General features: G+C 37.9%; 1 protein-coding gene across 1 annotated transcript in view; it reads right to left on the bottom strand.

Annotated features, from left to right (window-relative positions):
- Window positions 1-23,138, bottom strand: part of ITGA8 (integrin subunit alpha 8) — a 1,841,490-nt gene that overhangs the window by 1,023,392 nt on the left and 794,960 nt on the right. Inside the window, exon 11 of the mRNA XM_044067504.1 lies at window positions 16,969-17,021. Within this exon, the coding sequence (XP_043923439.1) occupies window positions 16,969-17,021 (53 nt within the window). The remainder of the gene's footprint in view (window positions 1-16,968; window positions 17,022-23,138) is intronic.

The following is a 23,138-nucleotide window of genomic DNA, read 5'->3' as shown; positions in this document are numbered from 1 at the left end:
TTCAAAATACCAGTGAACCTCAGTTGTCTAGCAGGAGCATTTGAGACAAAATGGCACTTAAGAAAAAAGAGCAATTTAAGTGCCTTCACGTGCAGAGTGCAGGTGAGGAATCTTCAGCTTGTTTCTGACATTGTGTTATTCTCACTTTCTCAAACAGTGACAATGGTGTTTTCCTTTCTGGGCTTTTGTGAGAAATTTAGCAGTTTTTTGGGTGCAAGTTTTAAGGCTAGAAACAGTGAGAACAGCAGGTTTGCATATAGAAGGGTTCAGCACAGCGGTTTTGGGCATAAGATAACATTAACAATCCTAAGCCTCGAATGATCAGTCAGGAACCAAATAATGCAGAGGTAATGTAAAAATGCATCCATCTTTTTGTTACAGAGCTCCAAAACCAGGCAGAGGTACAAAAGACAAACCAATAATGCAACAAAATTGTGAATGACCAGCAGAGGAAGGAGCAGCAAGTCCAGCACCGATAAAAGTTCTTTAGAAGGTTTATTAACAAACTCACAGTTAAAAGCAATAGAAATATCATCAAATAAAGTGAGACACTAGTGCTTCCATCCTGGTACGTTCCAGAACTTCCTCAGATAAATCTAAACAGACTACACCCAACTTAGCCTTTAAATAACCTCTGTTGAAGCCACAATGTTTTTCTCTTCTCCAGATTTAAAGAGACAGTGTTCAAAAACATTACATATTATAGGTTTAGCTCCTAAAATCTAACAAACTAAAAAAAATAACTTGTAATTTCTTAAAAACAAGTAAGCATGCAGCAATAAATAACTTATAAATTAATTATTTAAAAATTAAGAAGACACCTATATAAAATATATTACTACTAATAAACCATAGATGAAAATTAGAAACAACCATATTTACTGTATAAATTCATTAATTTCCTACTCTATCCTAATATGTTAAACAAGATATTAGAAGTATTATACAAGGATACACAATAAAACTTAAAAAACAAATAAACATCAAAAACACAAAAAATCCATATCGCTTCCACTGGGAGCTGAACCCAGAACCTTCTGCATATAAAACAGATATAGTAACCACTACACTACTGTCATCTTTCAAGGACTTTCATTCTCAACAAACAAGCTATATTACAGTTATTACTAAGTCCTAGGGATTGAAAAGCATCGAAAAAGAGCTGCCAGTACAATTCCCTTATTTCTAGCCGTACTTGCTAAGCTCCCCTTGTTTCTCAGCATCCACTTTTTCTTAAATTACACATTTGAAGGGGTGTTCAAGATAAACTAAGATATGCTTTGCCAGGGCACTTGTATTTTTATTCTTTTTAATATCGTATACATGTTCATATATTCGAGACCTTAATGCCCGTTCAGTTTTACCTATATAAAATGAGCTGCACTCCAGACATTAAGCACAATACACCACCCCAGTTATCCTGCAATTAAACTCACCATTAAAATAAAATATTTTGTCCAAAAGTGAACAGCTGTTCCTCACACTAATCCACTTACATTATGGACAATATTCACACTTCATACTACACCTTATTGCGTCCAGTTTCATCAACCTTCTCTCTAATATAACCTTAAAGTTGTTATTTCTTCTATGTACCACTATAGGTTGTTCCTCCAAATTAGATACTATTTTACCATCTTCCCCTAATAAAAATCAAATTCTTACTAAGAACCCAACTGACAACTGCATTATCCATACTAAAACTAGTAATAAATGCAGTTGCATATGTGCAAAGGGGTACACACAGGGGCATTCACAGATGGCTCCTGAGTATCTTGCCCCTTAGCTAGGATAGGCACATATCATCCATCCCTTTTTTATCACCTTCGATAACAATGCTTCAATCATTTTTTTTAGGGTACCCCTATTCAAAACATATTTTTCATAAAACCACACTCTTTAATAAAATCAGCAAACTCTGTTACCATTCTAGCTGCCTTACATACTGGCCTTTAACTACCCCTTTTTTTGATTATATGTGTGGGTACTCGAATGGTGCAAAATAGTATTAGAATAGTTGGGATTATGATAATCTTAGCAATATATCTTCTATCTTCGCAGTCTCTAACAAGGTATCAAGAAAATTTGTCCTTATCAACGTGCATAGTAAACCTCAAAAAATGGGTGGTTGTACTGATATATTCTCTAAAACATTCCAGTAGTTGCTTAGTGTCTTTCCAAATTGCAAATAAGTCATCATGGTATCAAATATTAAATCTAGTAGAATTATTACATTGCCCATTAAAACTAAATGTTTTCTCCCATTTGACCATAATAATGTTTGCAAATAATGACCCTACATTCAGACCCATAACCACTTCTTCCAACTGCAAATAAATCTTACCTTTAAAATAAATATATATATTTTTTTCAAAATAATGTCAAGTATTTTCTTGTACAAATTAATTTTGTTTTGTTCCACCCCTCTTCCTGCCAAGTATTCAAAAAGCAATGCGATACCCTAAGAATGCAGGATCACAGAATACAAATCTTTCACATCTATAGTGACTAAAAAGTCCTCCTCAAAAAAGCAGGGTTCATCTTCTCTAAAAAATCCCAGTTGTCTTTACACAATTGCTTTTCTTCCTCTAACAGGTATTTCAGGGTTTGGTCCAGGAATTTAGCACAGGCATCAGTAAGGGATCCCCTCCCATCCACTATGGGTCTCATAGGTGGATTAGTGACAGACTTATGTATTTTAGGTATCCCAAAAATTATGGGGGTAACAGGAGATGGCATAACCATATAATTAAATTCATCTACAGTAATCCTGCCCTCAATAAACATGTCGTTTAACTGACCCTTTACTTTCCTCTTTGCTTGATTTAATTCATTAATACTAACCTGGGCATAAGTTCCTGAGTTTAATATTAACTCTATTTTTGTCTTATAATCATCCATATACATAATCATGACCCCTCCCCCTTATCAGGTTTCATAACCCTTAGCCCACGTGCCTTAATCTCACTCAATACGTTCATTTCTTCTTTAGAAACATTATATTCCACATGTGGATAGGTAATGGAACCCAGGGTCATCCTTAAATCCATCTCACATATTTTTTTGAACAATTGTAAAACAGGTTGGAAAGGTGGTTTATATGTACTAGTAATTTTCAACCCTGAAAGAACATAAGGAGTTTCATTAAAAATTAATCTGAAATTCAACTTATGTGTGTACTGTTTTAAATCCATAATAACATTTGCAATATTAGCCATCTTAGAGGGAACAAAAGTCAGACCCTTAGCCAACAAGTCTGCTAAATATGTCCACTGTAAAATCAGAAAAATTATATGTATTTTAAAGTCACCTCTATCATTTATAATATTTGTTGGATATAAATAGTCATTAAAAACAGTCATTTCCATATTATTCAATGCTAGTAATTGGCAATCCTTGTTGGGGTATTTTGATAGCCCATTTCCCCCCAATAATTCTTCCTCTACACTGGTTGCCCCTCCGGACCCCTCTGATTTTTCTTTTTCAACCTCTTTGACCTTCACAAGGGGGGAAAATTTGATGGGTTATTGTCAAATGGCCTCTGGGGGTCATTAGTCCTCATAGGGTCCTCATGGGGTTGGTGAACCACTCTGTCCACTTGAGTGGTAAGGTCAGGAAAATCACCCCTGTCAGCCCCATCATTAATATGTCCTTCTTGCACATGTACGGACGGGGGTCCAAATTTCTTTTGACCCCATACTTGTGAAGGAGGTGGGTTAGGGTAGGCTGCCCTAGTGAAGTATCCTCTGCAATCACGTTCAAGCTTCTTCATTTTCATTTCTTTAAATTTAAGCATTTGTTAGTCAAAATTAGCAAAAATGTTAAGATTTATAAATTTTGGGGGGGGGGGTCAAGATAATTTCTAAGGTTACTGTCAAATAAAAGTGTCGGCCATCAAATTTTCTATCAATTTGTTTTTAGTTTTAGCAGAAGCTCCATGTATTTGAGCCCCTGTCTACTAAATAAAACCAATAGTTCTTTATGCAAGGGGAAATCGTTTTCCAGTCTAGTGGGGTACCTCCAATATCGTAACTCCTTTGGTTCTAAATTTTCCTTAACACAGGTTGCCAGATATGAATTTTCTATTTGCAAGTTTTTTTTTATTTTAAACAACCTGTAATCCAATTCCCCCAGCATATCATTAATATTTGAAACAGTGTGGCTAACAACATTAAACCCATTAGTGGTAGTATTAGACAAATGTACAGTGGTATTCAACCACTCTTTAATGTCCAAACGACAGTGTGGATTTAAATTTTCAGTAGCTGGTGTTTGTCTTACCATGAAACTGTTCGAATTAATAGGGTTAAGTTGTCCATTCTCAGGAACATCCACATTCTCCACTAAAAGATAGCCATTAATACATCCATTACTCCATGCAGTCAAAGCATCCACTCTCTGTGTAAGAATCTCTATAAGTTGAATAAGGTTACAAATACCAGTCCGTAACTCAGATAATTCACCTCCTGGTTCAGTGAATAAAATCTGAAAAGCTGCAACTCCTCCTTTGTCCATTCCCACATGAACAAAACTCCAAAAACAGAGATAAAGAACAAACCAGTAATCCAACAAATGGTGAACGACCAGCAGAAGCAGCAGCAAGTCCAGCATAGATAAAAGTTCCTTTAGAAAGTTTATTAACAAACTCACACTTAAAAACAATAAAAATATCATTAAATAAAGTGAGATACTAGTGCTTAGCTTTTCTTTGATATCTATCTGACCACTTAATTTATTTGGCTTACTCTTCTTCTTGTGTATATCAGCCTGGTTAGTCTGTCATACAAATGCCATTTTACTAATATTTGGTTAAACATGTACTTATTACTTTGTTTTACACTTCGCTTTTGTATGTACTACTGATGTAGAATTTATGCACCCAATTTCTAAAAAAAATTTTGTTTTTCAAACATTTGCTACTTGTCACACTGAAAATGTGATTTACCTTGCTAATTGTGGGAAATGTCCAGGCTTCTATATAGGTAAAACAAATAATAAGCTAAAAGATAGGATCATATGTCAGAGACACGTAGAAAATTAGACACAAATGCTTTATATAAGCACATTCAATATCATGGAAATGAACATTTCTTTAAGTTTAGAGTGCTACAAAATGTATACTTGAATCATAGGGGTGGGAATATTGTTACTGTTACAGAAGCAGTGGAATACGGATGGATAAATTATTTTAGGGAAGATGCCTCACCTGGTTTAAATACAATAAATAGTATTAAGCCTATACTTAAGTTAAAACATTCTATTATTTAATGCTGTATGAGAATGTTGCTGTTTTTTATGTCATGTGGCTTTATTGGTGATTAAAGGATTAACTTTTACTGAATTAATTAGTTTCAATTGGTAGGCTGGCTGTGATTTTAAATTGTTATATAAATGCTGAACTGATGTTTTAAACTGTTGCATTGAGAAAGAGTCTTATACTCCAAAGCTTTGCAGTGTTGCAGTTTACTGAATACATTTATTACTTTGTGAGACGGTCCGACTTTTTGGTTTATTGTTTTCTCTACCACTAACACCCCTCACATAATTCATATTTGGAAACACCTGATTGTCCCTATGATTGAACCCACAATGCAATACAGCAAATGTATTGGTGTTACATGAAATGTTTTTTGCAGATGCACAGATGCATACAGAGTCCAAGATGCCTTGCTGCTGGACACAAAAAAAATGTAAAAATAAAATGGCCCCAATAACGTTGCCTGTACCACAGCCTTATTGTCTTGTCTTTCTGATGAAAATAAATCCCTTATCATTACAAGTGTGGTTAAAAAGCAAACCGTTTATCAATCTAACAATAAAGCTGTCCAAATTGAATGCAGCTATGCCTAGATTATAGTTTGGTGACAGATGGTATCAAATGCATTTGTAAGATCAGTTGGTACCTTTCAATTAATAGCCTCTGTCAATTTATTATAAAAAAGATGTTAGATTCATTCTGCATGGATGACCAGAAGAAAAAAAAAGCATTTTGGATTATGTCCATAAGTAATAAGAAATGTAATGAAGTTAAACTCAACACTGCTGTCTCAAAGCTCTTTTTCTCAATATTGCTGCTCAAGTATATTGGTATATAACTGTTCACACAGCTGAAATCCTTGCATTTAGAAAACGGGACCACAAGAGTTGATTACCAAATGTCCAGTACATAACCAGATAACACATTTAATTGATATAAATAAATGAGACAAAGAATAGCCCTCCTGAGCTTACACAAATGTAAATATCAAGACCATGTAGTCCGGCAGCAAAGTCTCTCTCTTTCAAAGGGCCTGCTGGACATATTCCCCAAATAAAGATGGACTGTATATTCTTGTGTAATGTAACCTGAGAGTGGAGTAGCCATGTACATATAATCCCAAATGAAAGTTCTAAATATTTCACCAAAAAGTATTAAATTACCAGGACTATCCTTGAGACATGACCGTAATGTTTATAAAGGGCACTTTTGTTGTCAGTGGTACAGACAGCTATTTTATCTTCCTTTCCTGACTTGACATTTCTTATTATTCTCATTAGAAATATTTTAATACATTGTATCTTTCTGTTTTGCTAACAGTAGGATGCCTCTTATATAATGACACACACTGAATTTTCTTTTAACCATTTCTATATTGATTTGTTCTTTCAAGATGCTAGATGACTGCTATACTTACTGACCCTTAAATCAGACTACAAGAAATTCTGGAACGCTATCAAATCACATACTACACCCTGGAAACCCTTCCCCTCCTAACCCTTACCCAAACAACACACCAGATGAAACAGCTACCATCTTCAACCATCATTTTATTGAATCGATAACCTCCTTAATTAACTCTCTCCCCACTAGTAACAGAGCCAACAAACCCTCTAACTTTTCTTCTCTTCTCAACCCCCAAGAATCTTTCTCCCTCAAAGCTGTAACAACAAACTATATAAAATCTTTACTCTCTAAACTTAAACCCTGCTCCCCCTTCAGTTGACAATCTACCCTCCTATTTCCTACAGATTCAGCAGAACTCCTAGCCTACTCAGTATCTATCTTAGTCAACTGCTCTATTACTGAATCCTATGTCCCCTCCATATGGAAACATTTCTATACATTACCCATACACAAAGGAGGAAACTCCTCAGACATATCTAACTTTAGACCAATTGCCACACTGTCCCCTTCTCTAAAATTTTAGAAAAATGTATTCAAAATCAGGTTATTCACTACTTACTTCAGGAAAACCTACTTACACACACACAACATGGCTTTCGTCCAAAACACAGTACCACAGCCGCACTAATATCCTTCATAAATACTGTAGCCCTTGCTCATGAAAACAATAAATGTGTCTCTTGCCTGTTCCTGGACATCTCCAAAGCCTTTGACACTGTCTCCCATCCTCTTCTCCTGGCCAAACTAACTAACCTAAATTTCTCTTTTCCTACTATTTCCTGGTTCTCAAGCTACCTCTCAAACTGCCAACAATCAGTCAAATGGCTCTCTGCTCAACCCCCCCCCCCGTGGAAATGTGAGTCCTCCAAGGATCTATCCTTGGGCCTCTACTCTTTAATATTTTCACCAATCTATTACACACCTCTTGCCCCCAGTCCACTTGTACAATATGCTGATGACTCTACTGTCATCACCATTGCAGACAATCCATCAGAACTCCACTCTACTACACAAGCATCATTTAATACCATAGAGACATGGCTCAGTGACAGCAAATTAATTCTCAACCCAAAGAAAAAGTGAAGTTGTGTACACTTACCATAAATGTAGATGTTTGAGTGTAGTCACGGTTGCAGTCCTTACAAAATGGGTTATCTGGCTCCCGGTAGCCCACAGTCAGTCAGAATACCAAAGTCCTTGGTATATGGCGTCAGCTGTCTTCGGTTTAAGCCTGATGTCAGGACATCAGGTACAAAGGAAGGCAGCCAATGACATTTCCTCAGTTTTTCTTGTCTTAACTGTTAGGAGCCCCCAAACAAGGTTAGACCAGGAAAAAAAAATTCAGTCTGTGCCCTAGGAAAAAAGGGGGATGGAAGGGGGGAAACTAGGACTGCAACAGTGAATACACGCAAACATCTACATTTATATTGTGTACACAACTGTACTATGTTCATTGTGTTTCACAGTTGCAGTCCTTACAAAATGGGTTGATTCCCAAAGCCCAGGAAAAAAACAAAAGGGAGGAGTAACACCCATTGATTAAAGGTTGGTAAGGATGCCCTGCAACACTGCAGTGGCAAAACCAGCCCTGGACTTGGAAAGCAAGGGTAAACTGTAATGTTTAGTGAAAGTGTGGACAGAAGTCCAGGTAGCTGCTTCCAGGATGTCCTTAGTAGGTACACCTCTTAAAAAAGCTGCTGAGGTAGAGGTTTCTCTAGCAGAATTGGTCCTAATACTCTGTGGAAGAACCTTGCCATACTGTAAGTAACAAAAGTGAATACAATGAGCAATCCACTTAGAAATAGTTTGTTTAGAAAGATTTTTGCCCTGATCTCCAAGCGCAAAACTGACCAACAACTGATCTGACTTTTGAAAAAGTTTAGTCCTGTCCAGGTAAAATCTAAATGCACACCCAGGGAATGCAGTAACCTTTCACCTCTATTCTGAGGATTAGGAAAGAAGGTAGGCAGGTGGATAGACTGGTTAAGAGTCAGGCTAGAAACCACTTTAGGCATAAAAGAGGGATTAGTTCGAAGAGAAACCCGATCCACATGTAAGGTGATAAAGGCTCTACTGCCATTAAGGCCTGCAGCTCGACACTCTTCTAGCTGAAGTAATGGCCAAGAGAAAGGCAGTTTTCCAGGAGAGAAACTTCAAATCTGCTGAGGCAGCTGGTTCAAAGGGAGGCAGAGTAAGTTTCTCAAGTACAAAATTAAGATCCCAAGCAGGAGTAGGTGCCCTTCTGGGAGGTTTTAAATTGCTAACTCCCCTGAGGAACTGTTTCATCAAGGGATGACATAAAATGGGTTGCTCAAAGGAACAATGAGCAGAAACAGCTGAAGCATGAATCTTGATAGAAGAAAAGGAAAGTCCACCATTAAGTAAGCCTGCCAGATAGTCAAGAATAAGAGGAAGAGTAGGTCGAGATGGGTCTTCGCCTCTAGTCTGCATCCAAATGGAGAATCTTTTCCACTTATCTGCATAAGATTTCCTAGTGCTAGGTCTCCTGGCCTCATGAAGGACCTCAACCACTTGTTGGGAAAGGTTTAAATTATGAGCTAAGCTGCCAAATGCAGAGTCTGAAGGTGAGGATGCAGAATTGTTCCCCCCTCCTGAACCAAGAGATCTGGTATCAGGGGAAGATGCAAACGCTGATACTGGGAGAGACTGCGAAGTAGTGGATACCAATGTTGCCTGGGCCAGTCTGGAGCTATGATGATGGCCCTTGGTTTTTCATCCCTTATCTTTAACAGCACTCTGGGAAGAAGAGGCAGAGGAGGGAATGCATAGATCAATAGCTGTGTCCAGGGGAAAGACAGAGCATCCACTTTCCAAGCTTTGCCGTGATGATCCCTGGTGCAAAAGGTTGGAAGAAGGTGGTTGGTCAGAGATGAGAAGAGATCCAACTGGGGAGTGCCCCAACACTGAATAAGGCAATTGAAGATGGTCTTGTTTAGTTGCCATTCATGAGGATCCAGGACCTGCCTGCTCAACTGGTCTGCTAAGGTGTTGAGCTTTCCTGGAAGAAACTGAGCTATCAGATGAATGCCCATGGAAGCTGCTATGGACCATAGTATCATGCTTTGTCTGCACAGGGGGTAAGAGTGAGTCCCTCCCTGCTTGTTGATGTACCACATGATTGTAGTGTTGTCTGTCCTGACTAGAAGAGTACCAGGAGAGAGAAGATGCTTGAAAGCCATCAAGGCCTGCTGGACTGCTATCAATTCCTTCAGATTTATGTGCAAATGAACCTGCTGATAGTTCCAAGTCCCCTGAATGAATCTGCCCTCTATACGTGCTCCTGAAGCATAGTCCGAAACATCTGTGGTGAGGGTCTGGCTGGCAGGAGGTGAAAAGAAAGGCAGGCCTTTGTTCTGTGCACAAGCCATCACCCACCAAAGGAACTCCGTCTGCAGGCAGGGAATCAGAGGAAGTATCAAGTCTAAATCCTGAGTGTGTTGACACCAAAGGTTTTTGAGGTACCACTGTATTTTCCTCATATGCAGTCTGGCATATGGAATCATCAGAATACATGAAGCCATGAATCCCAGGGCTTACAGGAATTGCCTTGCAGAGAGCTGGGTCATGCTTGCCAAATTCTTGAAGTAATTCGAATGATCCATTTGTTTCTCTTGAGGGGGGAATACCATCTGGGCAGTTGTGTCCAGACTCGCTCCCAGGAATACAACCTCCCTGGTGGGTACCAATTTTGACTTCTTTTCATTGATAGTATAGCCGAAAGGGGTGAGAAGATTCTTTACAAAGTCCAAATCCTTTAGAAGTTGCTCTGGAGAGTTTGCCTGAATAAGACAATCGTCCAAGTAAGGATAAATCTGAATGTTTCTTTGCCTCCAAAAAGCAATGACTGTAGCCAGGCATTTTGTAAAAACTCTGGGAGCAGTAGATAAGCCAAAGGGCAGTGCAGAAAATTGGAAGTGTCTGTTTCCCGCCCTGAAGTGAAGGAACTGCCTACAGCCTTCCTGTATTTGGATGTGCAGATAAGCTTCTTCGAGATCCAAAGTCATTAGCCAGGGATCCTTGGCCAGCATTGGCAGCAACTGCTGAAGAGTGAGCATTTTTTAACTTGGGAATAACCAGAAAAGTGTTTAGAATGGACAAATCCAGAATAGGGCGCCAGGTGCCCCTTTTCTGGGAACCAGGAAAAATCTTGAGTAGAAATCCTGGCCTGTCTGTAGTGCAGGAACTGGTTCTATTGCTCCCAGGTTTAGCAAAGAAGAAACTTTTTTTTTCTGCTTCTGCCCTTTGATGTGGGGGGATATCTGGGTATCCTTGGCGAACAGGGAAGTTGTGAAAGGAGAACTTGTAGCCTTGGGATACTATTTTGAGCACCCATTTGTCCTCTGTGGTGGTGTACCAGACATCTGCAAAAATGGCTAACCTTCCCCCCAAAGGAAACCCTGGGCCCACAGAGGCAGGTAGGGGAAGGTTGCAGTCACTGTGAATGCTTGCTTTGGGAAGTTTTCTTAGAACTTCCCAATTTTGAAGAGGAAGACTGCCAGTGCTTAGCCTTTTGAGGGGTGGAAGTCTGTCCCCTAGAAGACCTGTAACCCCTAGGCCTAGTGTGACCCTGTTTACTAGGGTCAGGAAAAGTCTAATTCTTTGAAGGGTAATGTCTACTAAAACGAGGAGGCTGAACTTGCAGAAAGTCCTTAACAGTTTGCATAGATTTGGCCTTATCCTCCAACTTTCTTAACACCTCTTCTGCTTTGCTACCAAAAAGATTGTTCTTGTGCAAAGGCACATCCAGTAATTTAGATTTGACAGGTTCAGAAAGGGGCTGTTCCCTGAGCCAAGCATGTCTTCTAATAACAGAACCAGTGGCTGCTGCCCTGCAAGAAGCCTCCAAAGTGTCGAAACCACACTGTAGAGAATGTTTAGTGACGAGTGGCAGAATTCAATAAATCATGCAAGTCCTTACTCTCCATCAGGGAAGGAACACCAACAATTTTAGCCTTAATAGCCTCCAAAGTATGCTGCTGATACTTAAGCATATGAAAGAGACAATTAACAGACCTAATAGCCAGGGTGGAAGAAGTATAAACCTTTTTACCCCATCTATCCAAGGCCCTAGATTCCCTGTCAGAAGGAACAGGATTTTTAGCAAACATGGCTTTAACACCCTTAGGGCCCTGAGAAATAATCTCTGGATTAGCAGAAGGATTCTTGAAAAGGAACTGATGAGAATCAGGAACTCTATAATACCTTAGAAGGCTTTCTGGGAGCAGGAGAAACAGAATTAGGAGTCAAAGAATTCTCCATGAAAACATCATCAACAACTTCCAAAACCGGAGGGATACCCAAAGGCTTATGCTGTGGTAAATCCAAGAATTCCCTAATCCATTTCTTAGACTGAGGGTAGTCCTGACTTTCCCATTTGAAAGGGTATTCAGAGTATTTTCAAAAGAAAAATCTTCTGGAGGGGAGAAGGGATAGAGTCTTCTGCATAAGACTCCTCAAAACCAGAAAAAAGCTGACAGTTTCCCTCTCCACCAGCAGAGGTGCTGGAAAACTCATAGTCTGAGGCAGACAAAACATCTGAGGACACTTCCCTAGCCCTCTTAGAAGGAGGTGGCTGACAGCCCCTGATAAGGGTCAAGAGATCACTAGCCATCTTAATCATCTGAGACTGAGGCATTTGAGGGGAGGCCGGCACCTGCTTTGGAGTAGATTTTCGGCTGAAAGGCCTGCTAGAAAGCCGGAGGGACTCTGGAGGCCTAGCCACTGCAGAAGTCTGAACCAAGGTCGTCAGTCTGGATCTGGTCTCCGGTCAGAGAAAAGAGGCCTCAGAAGCTGGTGCCTGCTAAGCGGCTCTGGATCCATCAGAGGCAGTGACTTGCGGAGGGTCCGAAGACAAAGTGGAAGGTGGAGGACTCAGAAAAGTTTGCTGCAGATGCCTGCTGCTGACCATCCATGGACTGCAGGGGTAAAGAAAGTGCCTCACTGACTACTGCTGGGCTGACAACCACCTTAACAGGGCCGTCATTGGTTAATTTGACCCTAAGCCTGTCACGGTCCTTATCCTTGCACTTCTTAGGAACATCTGAAGTCGGGAGACCAGAAGTCCCCATACCGATGAACTTAGGCCAACTCTGAAATGCTTGAACTAGATCCCAGCTCTACAGTGAATGGTACACAGGTTGAAACAGAGAACACAATTAGGGATGCCATGCTCAAGGCCCAAACAAGTGATACAATATGAGTTAAAATCATGGTGCGGAATCTGTTTTCCACAGGCAAGACAGTTATTAACTTTCTCTGACATTCGTTAAAGCAAGAAAAGAGGGTCCCCAACAGGGTGCTTACCCGAGGATGTCTTCAACTAAGCCGTTGGAATACAAAAAGAAGGTACTCAGCCGACTGGCACTCGTGCAAAAAGCTTCTGCTTTGGGCTCCGCGGCAAGAAATACAGAGGAAATGCTGTCGACTGCCTTCTTTTGTACCTGACATCCTGAAATCAGGCTTAAACTGAAGACAGCTGATGTCATATACCAAGGACTTTTGTATTCTGGCCGACTGTGGGCTACCGGGAGCCAGATAACCCATTTTGTAAGGACTGCAACAGTAAGACATGATGAACATCTAAGCTCTTACTCCTTCTCCCTAAGAACCACTCTAATCTCAAATCTAATTTTACTATTCAATCTAGCAACAACACAATCATCACTGCAGAAACTAGTCCAAAACTGCTAGGAGTCATAAGAGATGATCAGCTTAAATTTCATGCACATGCCACAAACAGTATTAAAAAGACACATCAGAAACTAGGACACCTTTACCGCAACAAGAAATTCTTAACCAACAGATCCAAAATAACTCTCATGCATTTCTTCTTCCTACTCCATTATAAAGCTGTCAATTATTCACAAATCTGAACTCCACGCTCCTCACCAAACTAGAAACTGCCTATAATGAAGTGGCCAGATTCTCCGCAAACCAAACCTATACGTCGCACCACTGCATATCTCTTAAGCAATTAGACTGGTTAGAATTTCCTCACCTCCTCAAACTTTATCAACTATAATTTATCCACTCCATCCTATATTTGCCCTCCTTGTGTCCTAGCCTTACTTCAGTTATATCCAGATACTCTCCTGTTAGACTACTTTGCAGCTCCCACCAAGACCTGCTATAGATTTATAAACCTAAGACCAAAACAGGTTGTACACTCTGTAATTACAACCCTGCTACATCCTGGAACAAACTACCCCTAGAAATTAGGTCACATAACCACCCTAAACAATTCAAAACTGCCACTCGTGAATACTTAAAGAAAAACTGGTCTTGCCACTGCACTCATCCCCCTTGACCCTCTTTCTCCTTAATATCCAACACCCCTCTCTCTCCCCTCTGCCCATCTTACTAATACCCTCCCACTACTTCCTTTCACACCCCTTCTTCCTTGTCTGATCTTCCACCTGCACTGTCCGCTAACAGCTTCCTTTTATCTATTCTTTTCCAATCCCAACCTCCCTTCTCTCATCTTTCCTCTTCAGTATTTTTTCTCCTATTTCTCTCCATATTACTCAATGGTAATTTACTATAAACACGTTATTCTGCTGATCTTTTAGACTATCCTTGTCACCTGCTTCTGTCTCTCCTCTTTTATCTCTCACCAGTTCATACCATGTTTATTACCACAAACCCCTTCTATATACCTCTGAAGTTTATTCTATGCTGGTTTACTGAGTCCATCCTAGATGTGCATTTCCTTTTCAAAATGTTTTGCCTCACTAAAGTTCTTTTTGGTTTCTCTATATCACTTCTCTCCCATTGCAAATATTGTACAGATGTTTTTGAAACTTTTTGTGTACTCCTGAATGTATAATTTTTTTTATGTGTATGTAATCTGAAAAGTATTTTTAAGTTTTTGTATCTGTTGTATAATTTTATCTCACTGTGGAGCTTTTCTCCCTGGGAATCTGCTGAAAATGGGTCTAGATTGAAACATTGAATGCTTAAAACAGCGAACGATGTTTTATCAACCCTTTTCCAGTGAAAGCTGAAAATGTCGACACCTCAGAACAGCAATTTCTTTCCTAGGGAAAGAAATCGCTGTTCCAACCAAAAAAAAAAAAAAAACAGTAAACACTTCCAAACACATACACACGTACCTTAACCCTAATTGTACCCCCCCCTAAAAACAGTAAATGGCTGAAAACACATATACACGTAACCCAATCATACATCTATCGGAAAAAAAAAGTAAACATTTTAAAACATATACACTTACCTTAACCCGCACCCTAACCCTAAGGTCAGTAACTGTTGCACATTTACGTAAATGGTTCCAAACACATGCACACTTACCTTAACCCTAATTCTACCCCCCCTAAAACAAAAGTAAACAGCTTAAAACACATATGCACTTAACTCAACCATATATCTAATGCAAAAAACAAAAAAGTAAACACTTTCATACATATGCACTTACCTTAGCCCGCACCCTAACCCTAAAGTCAGTAACTCTTGCACATTTATGCTCAGGAGCTATACCGGACAAGGGATCACACTACAGTGCAGAACATGGCAAAGCAACAAAGCAGTCAAGTGACATTTCCCAGGGAAAGAATTCACTGAACAGCTGCTTCACTGTTTTGCCTGTTCGCTCTTTATGTGTCGATGAAAATGCATTTGACAAAATTCATTTTCGTCGTTCTAATAGGACCCCACTGAAAATGAGCCACTAGCTCAGCCAGACAAACCCGGTCAACAAATGTGTTGAAAATTTATGCATCTTTAGCTTCATCCATTTTTAGGTAAAAATGCTCCAGTTCATCTCAAATACTTCATTTGGTCATTTTATTATGCCATTTCCAAATCCGTACTTGTTGAATTACAGAATCATAACTGGCCAGGTAAAATTTGTTATACAATTTCCCATTTACATATTTGATTAACAAAACTCTTAATACAAAAAGAGCAAAAGTTTGAACAGCTTGTTACAGTTTTGATCATTTTTGTAAAACAGTTCTAAACAAAAAAAGACTCATAACAGTAAATAGAGGTACTATTATGTTTCCAGGTGTGTTAATGTCATTATTGGAGTGCATTAAATTAGCACATCATGTTTCTTTCTCTGCTTCCTCCTATTGATTTGCTGAAATAAATTTAGAACTTGGATACTTCTCTTTTGGAAACTCAAACAATGACTGGGATACAAGGATGGGGCTGTAAATCATGTAGTGTGAGATGCACCTGAAAGGTGAAGTGAAATCAGAGCTGGAAACAGAATAAGACCTCTACATGTGTCCTTGCATGCCAACTGCCCAAAATTGACCTCACGCACTCACCACAGTATTTCTGATCTGTGAAGCTCTTTATAGTCTATTCTACAAAATGTGAAAATGTCTGTGCAGAAATGGGGTAGTGCAGAGCTATGAAGTCCCTATGCCAATATCTGCACACAGATTTATGAGACTTACATCACTGCAAAACTTGGCACAATTGAGAAATTCCTGATGTGCACAATTGTGGTTAATTCACATATCAGAGGGTTAGTTGCACAGCTGTGGCTGTCTGAATCATTTCAAAAGCCCAATGGTGATATTTCATACACTATTTGCATAAAATCCACCTCCAGGATAACCTACTTACATATCCTATACAAATATCTTGACATAACCTGGATTGTTGATTCCTTCTAAATCTCAGGTGCATCATAAACCTCTCACACTGAGTTATATGATCTTATATAGTCTTGAAGGCATCTCAGAATTCTACTGAGTGCATTTTCAGATTATGTGAGCGTCACTTATACAGTAAATGCTTTTTACTTATTTATAAATTGAAAATGTTATTTCTCTGCCAGTTAACTGTACATAATCTTGAATAATATGCATGTTTTTACTTTCCTAACATATTAAATAAGATCACTGTTTTTCTTAACTGTAGCCATTACTTAACAAAAGGTCTCCTTTAATCAGTACTTAATTTGATATGACTTCATTATGTTATTTTATTTAAAGATGTTCTTAAAAATTTGATTTTATACATTTGGCTAGCAATATATCAACAACATTTCATTTAACCTCTGTTGATAAAATGCACTTTAGGGGCCCTTTAAATGCTGACTGTGCTTGACATTCATGCAGTGTGATTCTGGGAAAAGATGCTATAATTTTTTTTTCTTGGTTTCCTAATTGTCATTGTATGAAAAAATTATTTGATTTCAGACAGTTGATGAATCATGTCAAATGGTGGCAAGCATTCAACACTAATTTGCTGAATTAACTCATGCAGTATAAACATTATAATTAATGTGCATTCAGTTTGCTGCAACTTACCCATCTCCATTAATATCTTCAACTGCTACTGTGTACCCAAAGTAGGAAGCCATCTGCAAGTCAAAAAGCAAAGAATAGGGTTTTCTATTTCAATTCAATGTAACCAAACAAAAGATGTTTCTACTAATATCCACTGTGTTATGTTTGACATGCACACAGTTTATATTTGGGTCTTGCTCTAAGTATGATATTCTTACAATGATTGTGTGACTGTAAACATCAGAAGCCATTCAACACATCATGAAAAATAAATAGTTTTTCTATTCAGAAACTCCTGCTTTACTGTCACTCTTGATTATAAGATACTCGGATGAATCTTGTAATATTATATTAGCAAAAGGAAAGGGAACGAAGCGCTTGCACACACATTCATATTTGTGTGCAGGAGCAAAAAAAGAAGTGAAGTCAGACAACATTTCTACCACAGGCAGTTCATTTTAAAACAAATGCACATGATTATAATTGTTGTAAAGCACAGAATGGTGGTCAATAATCATTTCAAGCTTTCCTATGGCCTTTGAATAATCCACTAATCAATGTTTTCCTGTTACATACTCATTTAATTCCTTCAATAGATTTCATTACAAACAAATTTAATGAAAATCATGGTTTCCATTGCTTGTTTGAGGACTGTAAATGCACTCCTTGGAACTGTGAAAAGTGTGGGAAAATGAAATATATATACTACTCCTGAAACTGCTGTATCTTACAGAATTTCCCTCTTATCTGAAGAACAATCTCATAGTACACACAGGTACAAAAGGGGTGTGGGGATGCAAGACGACTTTCACCCCTGGGGGAAAACAAAAACAAAGAAAAAACAACAACTACAAAAACAAAACATTAACAAGTTAACATGTAATAGTGAGTTCTTACATTTCTGTTACTTGGAAAGACTCCGTTTATTTTTCCGGGTTCTGAGACTTACATTATCAGGTCTCAAACATCTGATAATTTATCAAAAACATGCATTACAATACAAAATAACAGCACCATAATTATATGACTATCACTACACGTTTATACAATATTCAATGAACTAAAATGCAAGCCAAGTCTGAATCATATAGCTATCAAAATCTTAGTCTGATCTGAACTTCTGAGCTGGTACCACTAATACTGCACACGTGGTAATAATGACCTTAGCAAGTCTCCAGAAACCACAGAAAAGATCTAACAAGAAAAAGAAAGCTAAGCATTCCTAACAAATAAGAGATATGCCAAGTTTAACTGCATTTAATATGTTTTCAGTCTTTAAAGATGGTTAATGAAGATACTGAGAGTGTGCGGGTTCATGCATTTGCAACAGACTGCCTTCCTATCAAGGATTACTTCCTCTACATTGCATGCACTGAGTGCTTGGATATGTTACACCTTCTCCATCACACTGAAAGGTGTAAAACAAGTAGAAGAGGATGAAAGGATGAATGAATGAATGAATGAATGAATGAATGAATGAATGAATGAATGAATGAATGAATGAACGAGCAACTGAGTGAATGAAAGAACGAATTAATGAATGGTTGGTTTACTAGTCCATGCACTAATCTGATTAGATGCCTTTGCTGTCTCTTCATCTTGCATGCAAACAAGTGATGCTGAAGACACTGACATATGTAGAATGTATTTACAATGTACTTTCACCCTGTGGTCCCTTAGTATCACTTCCCATTGCAGGTATCCACATAATTGTCATTGTCCTACTGCAGGTATCCACATAATTGTGATTGTCCTATTGCAGGTATCCACATAATTGTCATTGCACTATTGGTATTAAACCAGTGCTAATATGGTAATACCAGGTCTCCATATGCAAGCTAGAATGTGACCTCTTATTCAGTAGCAAGAGATACAGATTATGCAGTCTAATGTACAGTTAAACATCTTAAAAACTTCATTACCCTCGTCTACTTGATGAATTGTTTCAGGTACAGTAATATGCAATACCTTATTTTCTGCATACGCAGAGAAGTTAATATCACCCCGCCTAGCTTTATGTCCAGGTTAAGATATTATCGAACCTTCCTAAGTAATATTTTTCATAACATAGTTAAGATGGATGGCAGAGGGCATCCTTATCTTGCCCCAGTACAACATAAAATCATTTAGAGCTTTATTTTGTTCCTATGTCTAATGTTCTTATTCCCACAAACATTGCAACCCAACTTTCTGCTGTCTGTCTTGCTATAACTAATGTTGTTTTCCCTTTTACATGCTTTTTTTGCTGCCTTGTGCTAGAACGGTTAGCTCCCCCATTTGTAGGCTGATGAATGGTATACTTTATCAAGTGTCAGAACACACCCTTATTTCATGAGTTCCTTTTTCCCCACTGAATGTAATTGCTGCTTGCAAATTTTGACAAAATTACTTAATATCAAGGATCGATAATTGCATCAATCTATGTTTCTTTTATCTCCATATTCAGTTCCAAGGGAGTGAAAATTATTTCCAGATTTACTTGCTTATAAAATATAATGATGAGCCCAGGGGGGTCAGATGGTTTTCCCATATTTTAGTGCCATCCCACATATCTAGTTCTATATGTTCTCCCTTAGCCATCCTTCTTCCACATCCTCTTCCATACAAGTTTCACTTCCTCTTACTGATAGTTTCTTTTTTTTTTCTTTATTTTTCTAACGTCTAGTAAAACATTACAGCATTTTTCATACTTTGTAACTCCCATATTTTGCTGCATAATCACCACAATTTATAATTGTGTACTCTTTTCAGTCACTTAACTAAATACCTACCTGTACATTCCCCTATCACCTTCAAGCTAACCCCTTCATAATCTCCAGCCATAGCCATAATTTCTTTCCTGTCTAAATCACTGTGTATGTCCAAAGTACAAGTACTTTACCATCATTTAGAATCCCAGCCTTAAGTCTTACCCTCCTTAATGTTCTATATTTCCTATGTTTTTCTTCTTTATTTCTCCTTCATGCCATCTGTTCTATTTTCATCTTCATCTCAAACTACTTAATTACCATTTTCACCTTTTTCCTGACCTAGTCATTATTATGTTTTAATTAACTCCAACAATCAAGATTTCTCCTTAGCTCTAAAGTCCTGCACTATACATTTACTCAGCCTCCATTTATAATCTGTATACCTTTGTTTTACTATTCTTTAGCTGTATGAGTTAACCATGTACTATCTTAGATCTTATTCATCTACAACTTAAATTACAAGGACAAGGGTAAATGCAACATATAGAGATAATTTATTCCAACCAACTAAACTGTATGTAGCTGGGAGGTAGAAGAAACTGCTCTACCTAGAGAAAACCCATGTAGAACCTAGGAGAACATACAAAATTCCACACAGGCAGTGATCATTCATTGTTAAGCAAAGCCATAATAGAGAGTTGTAAAGGGAGAAGAATCTAAACATGGCATAGCTAGATTACAAGCAAGCATTTGAAAGCATCCCACGTTCATAGATAAGGCAATGCATATGGATACATAAGATAAACCCTAAACAGATCAAATATATTGCAGTGATTATCAAACAATTGAAAACGACTTAGCAGCTAAGTTATGGCAAAAGGCAAATTACTATCATAGGGACAACAATTCAAAGGGGGATATTCCAGGGTTACTGTCACCACTACTGTTTTGTCTTACCTGTAATGCATTAAGCTGTTTACATAACAGATTAAGATATGGTTACAGCTTAGCTCCCAGAAACCAAACGTGTTTAAAGACCTCTCATCTACTTTTTTGTGGATGATTTTAAACTGTATAGTTCATCAGTTGAGGAGCTTAAAGCACAACTGCAAATGGTTAAACTTTCTCAGATGATATAAGAATGATATTTCGTCTTGATAAATGTGAAACACAACATTTAAAAAAGGAAATCTACAACACCAGAAAAAAATAACCTGGGACAGGAATGTGATATAAAGGAACTTGAACAGGAAGGAGTGTATAAATATTTGTGAACAGATGAAGGGCCAACAATAAAACATGAATAAATGAGAATTAAGCTCAGTAAGGAATACTTCAGAACTCTGAAGATAATATTGAAAACTGCCTTGACATCTCAGAATAAAGTCACTGCTAGACATAATTTTGCTTTTCCTTTTCCAGCTTATAGCTTTAGTGTGATTGACTGGCCCCAAAAATGATCAAATCAATTGGACACACAAAAAAGACCATGATATATAAAAACACTGTATACCCAGATTATATATATATATATATATATATATATATATATATATATATATATATATATATATATATATATCTTGCTCTGAAGAAGATATAGGCTTCCTTGAAAATGACTACACGTGTATATCTGAAATTGTGATACTGCACACATATCTGCTGACCTCATCAGATCCAAACACGGCAAAAATTTTAAAGCATGAGAAGAAGTATAAGATGACATCTCTGCTTAGTTTAGCAGAAACATTTCAGAAAAAAAGTGGGCAAGAAAATCAAACCATAAGTAAACACAATTCAGATAGCAACAGAAAGTGACAATAAAAGAATGATATAAAGAAAAGGAACATAACAGAAGGAAAAAAAATTGGAAACTCCACAAATGCAGTGGTAATTATAGAAATGTTCTGGAACAACCACACATTGACCAAGATTTGATACACAAATGATTGAGAAGTGAAATCAAACCAAAAGATGAAAGGTTAATAATGGCGGCCTAAGCCAGTGGGGTACATGCATGTGGGTCTACAAAGTCCACTGAAAAAGTGAAAGAAACAGACAAATATAGGATATGTAAAACAACTGCAGAAACACTTACTTATTTCATTGCTGGGTGTGGTACAATCATGTTTGAGCATCTGTATACAGAAAGGCACAATAATGTTGCATGACTGCTGCACTGGGGATGTGCAAAGACTACAATAAAGAAGTAGATGAGAAGCTTTGGAGACATGAGTTATAAATATTATCAACAGTGATGAAGATTACATCACATGGGATTGCCCATTACCAAAAGCTCAAAAACACAGATGCAAGAAAACTAGATATAATAGTAATACAACAAGACAAAAGTAGCACTGATCATTCAAATTTCTGTACCTAGTAATTATAGTGTCTTACATACTTAGAGACACAAAGTTTTAAAATACCAGGATTTGAAAGCAGAAATGGGATGAATTTGAAGGAAAGCTATCCAGACTGTTTCAGTAGTAGTAGGAGCAGCAAGACTTTTTTTGTTGTTGTTGTTGTGTCTTTTGGCTTTTCCCGGTTAAGGGTTGCAGTAGATTTTTACGTGCTGAGTTGCCGCCCCGACACACAACCTTCAACGAAGGTACGCCCATTCACGCATGTCTCCACACAGAAGACACTCTAGCTGAGAATCGAACAGGACAACGTCTTACTGTGAAGCGACAATGCTACCGCAGCACCACCACCGCAGTTACAATTTACAGCCGTACTAAAACATGGGATCAATACACATAACTCTGTAGAAACTGCATTTCTGGGCACAATGCAGTTGCTTACTGGAATTTTCTCGTCTAACTTCAAGTACTGAAACAATACTGATTTCATGAACTCTAAATGTATCCTGACTTAGGAATGGCATACATTCCTACAGCAGTGACCAGAGGGCAGGGAAAGGGTGCAGGTGTTTGTAGGGTCAACAAAGTCTAGTTTTCTGAGTGCCAGATTTTTCTTTTGATATTTCGTGTAGGATTATGAAAGAGGGTGATTGGATGAGGTGCCATTGCCCAGTGTTTGGCTGTGTGGTGATAGCTAAGCATTGTCAGTACACAGACCTTGCCATTAGTATGATTGTACACATGTGTGCATGCATGGTCTAAATGGAGCACTATTCATTTTTTATGAATGGTAGTACTGTCAGGATCATGGACAGAGAACACTGCACGCAACCACATTTATGGGAATGTGCACAATGCTGATGATTAATCTAATCAATCTGGATAAGTTACAATTTTTAAAAGGTTTTCTAGCGCTACATTTATTTAGCCACTTAATTTGTAATAATTGTTAACAGTAGAATATGCTGCTTTTCTGAAAAACAATTTACAGCAACAATAATCTACTAATCTGAGAAAATGTCATTTTGTTTCAGAAGAAATTGTCTGAATAATGAAGTGATTGTATTAGTGGTATATCAAATTAGAAAGTCTATATAAAATTGGCTAAAAAAGAAAACAAAAAGAAGCTGTACTATAT

Source organism: Protopterus annectens, chromosome 3.part1 (assembly GCF_019279795.1).
Source record: "Protopterus annectens isolate FY-2018-M chromosome 3.part1, PAN1.0, whole genome shotgun sequence".
NCBI lineage: Eukaryota > Metazoa > Chordata > Ceratodontiformes > Protopteridae > Protopterus > Protopterus annectens.
Note: the sequence above shows the minus strand (reverse complement) of the source record. Positions and strands in the feature narration are given on the sequence as shown.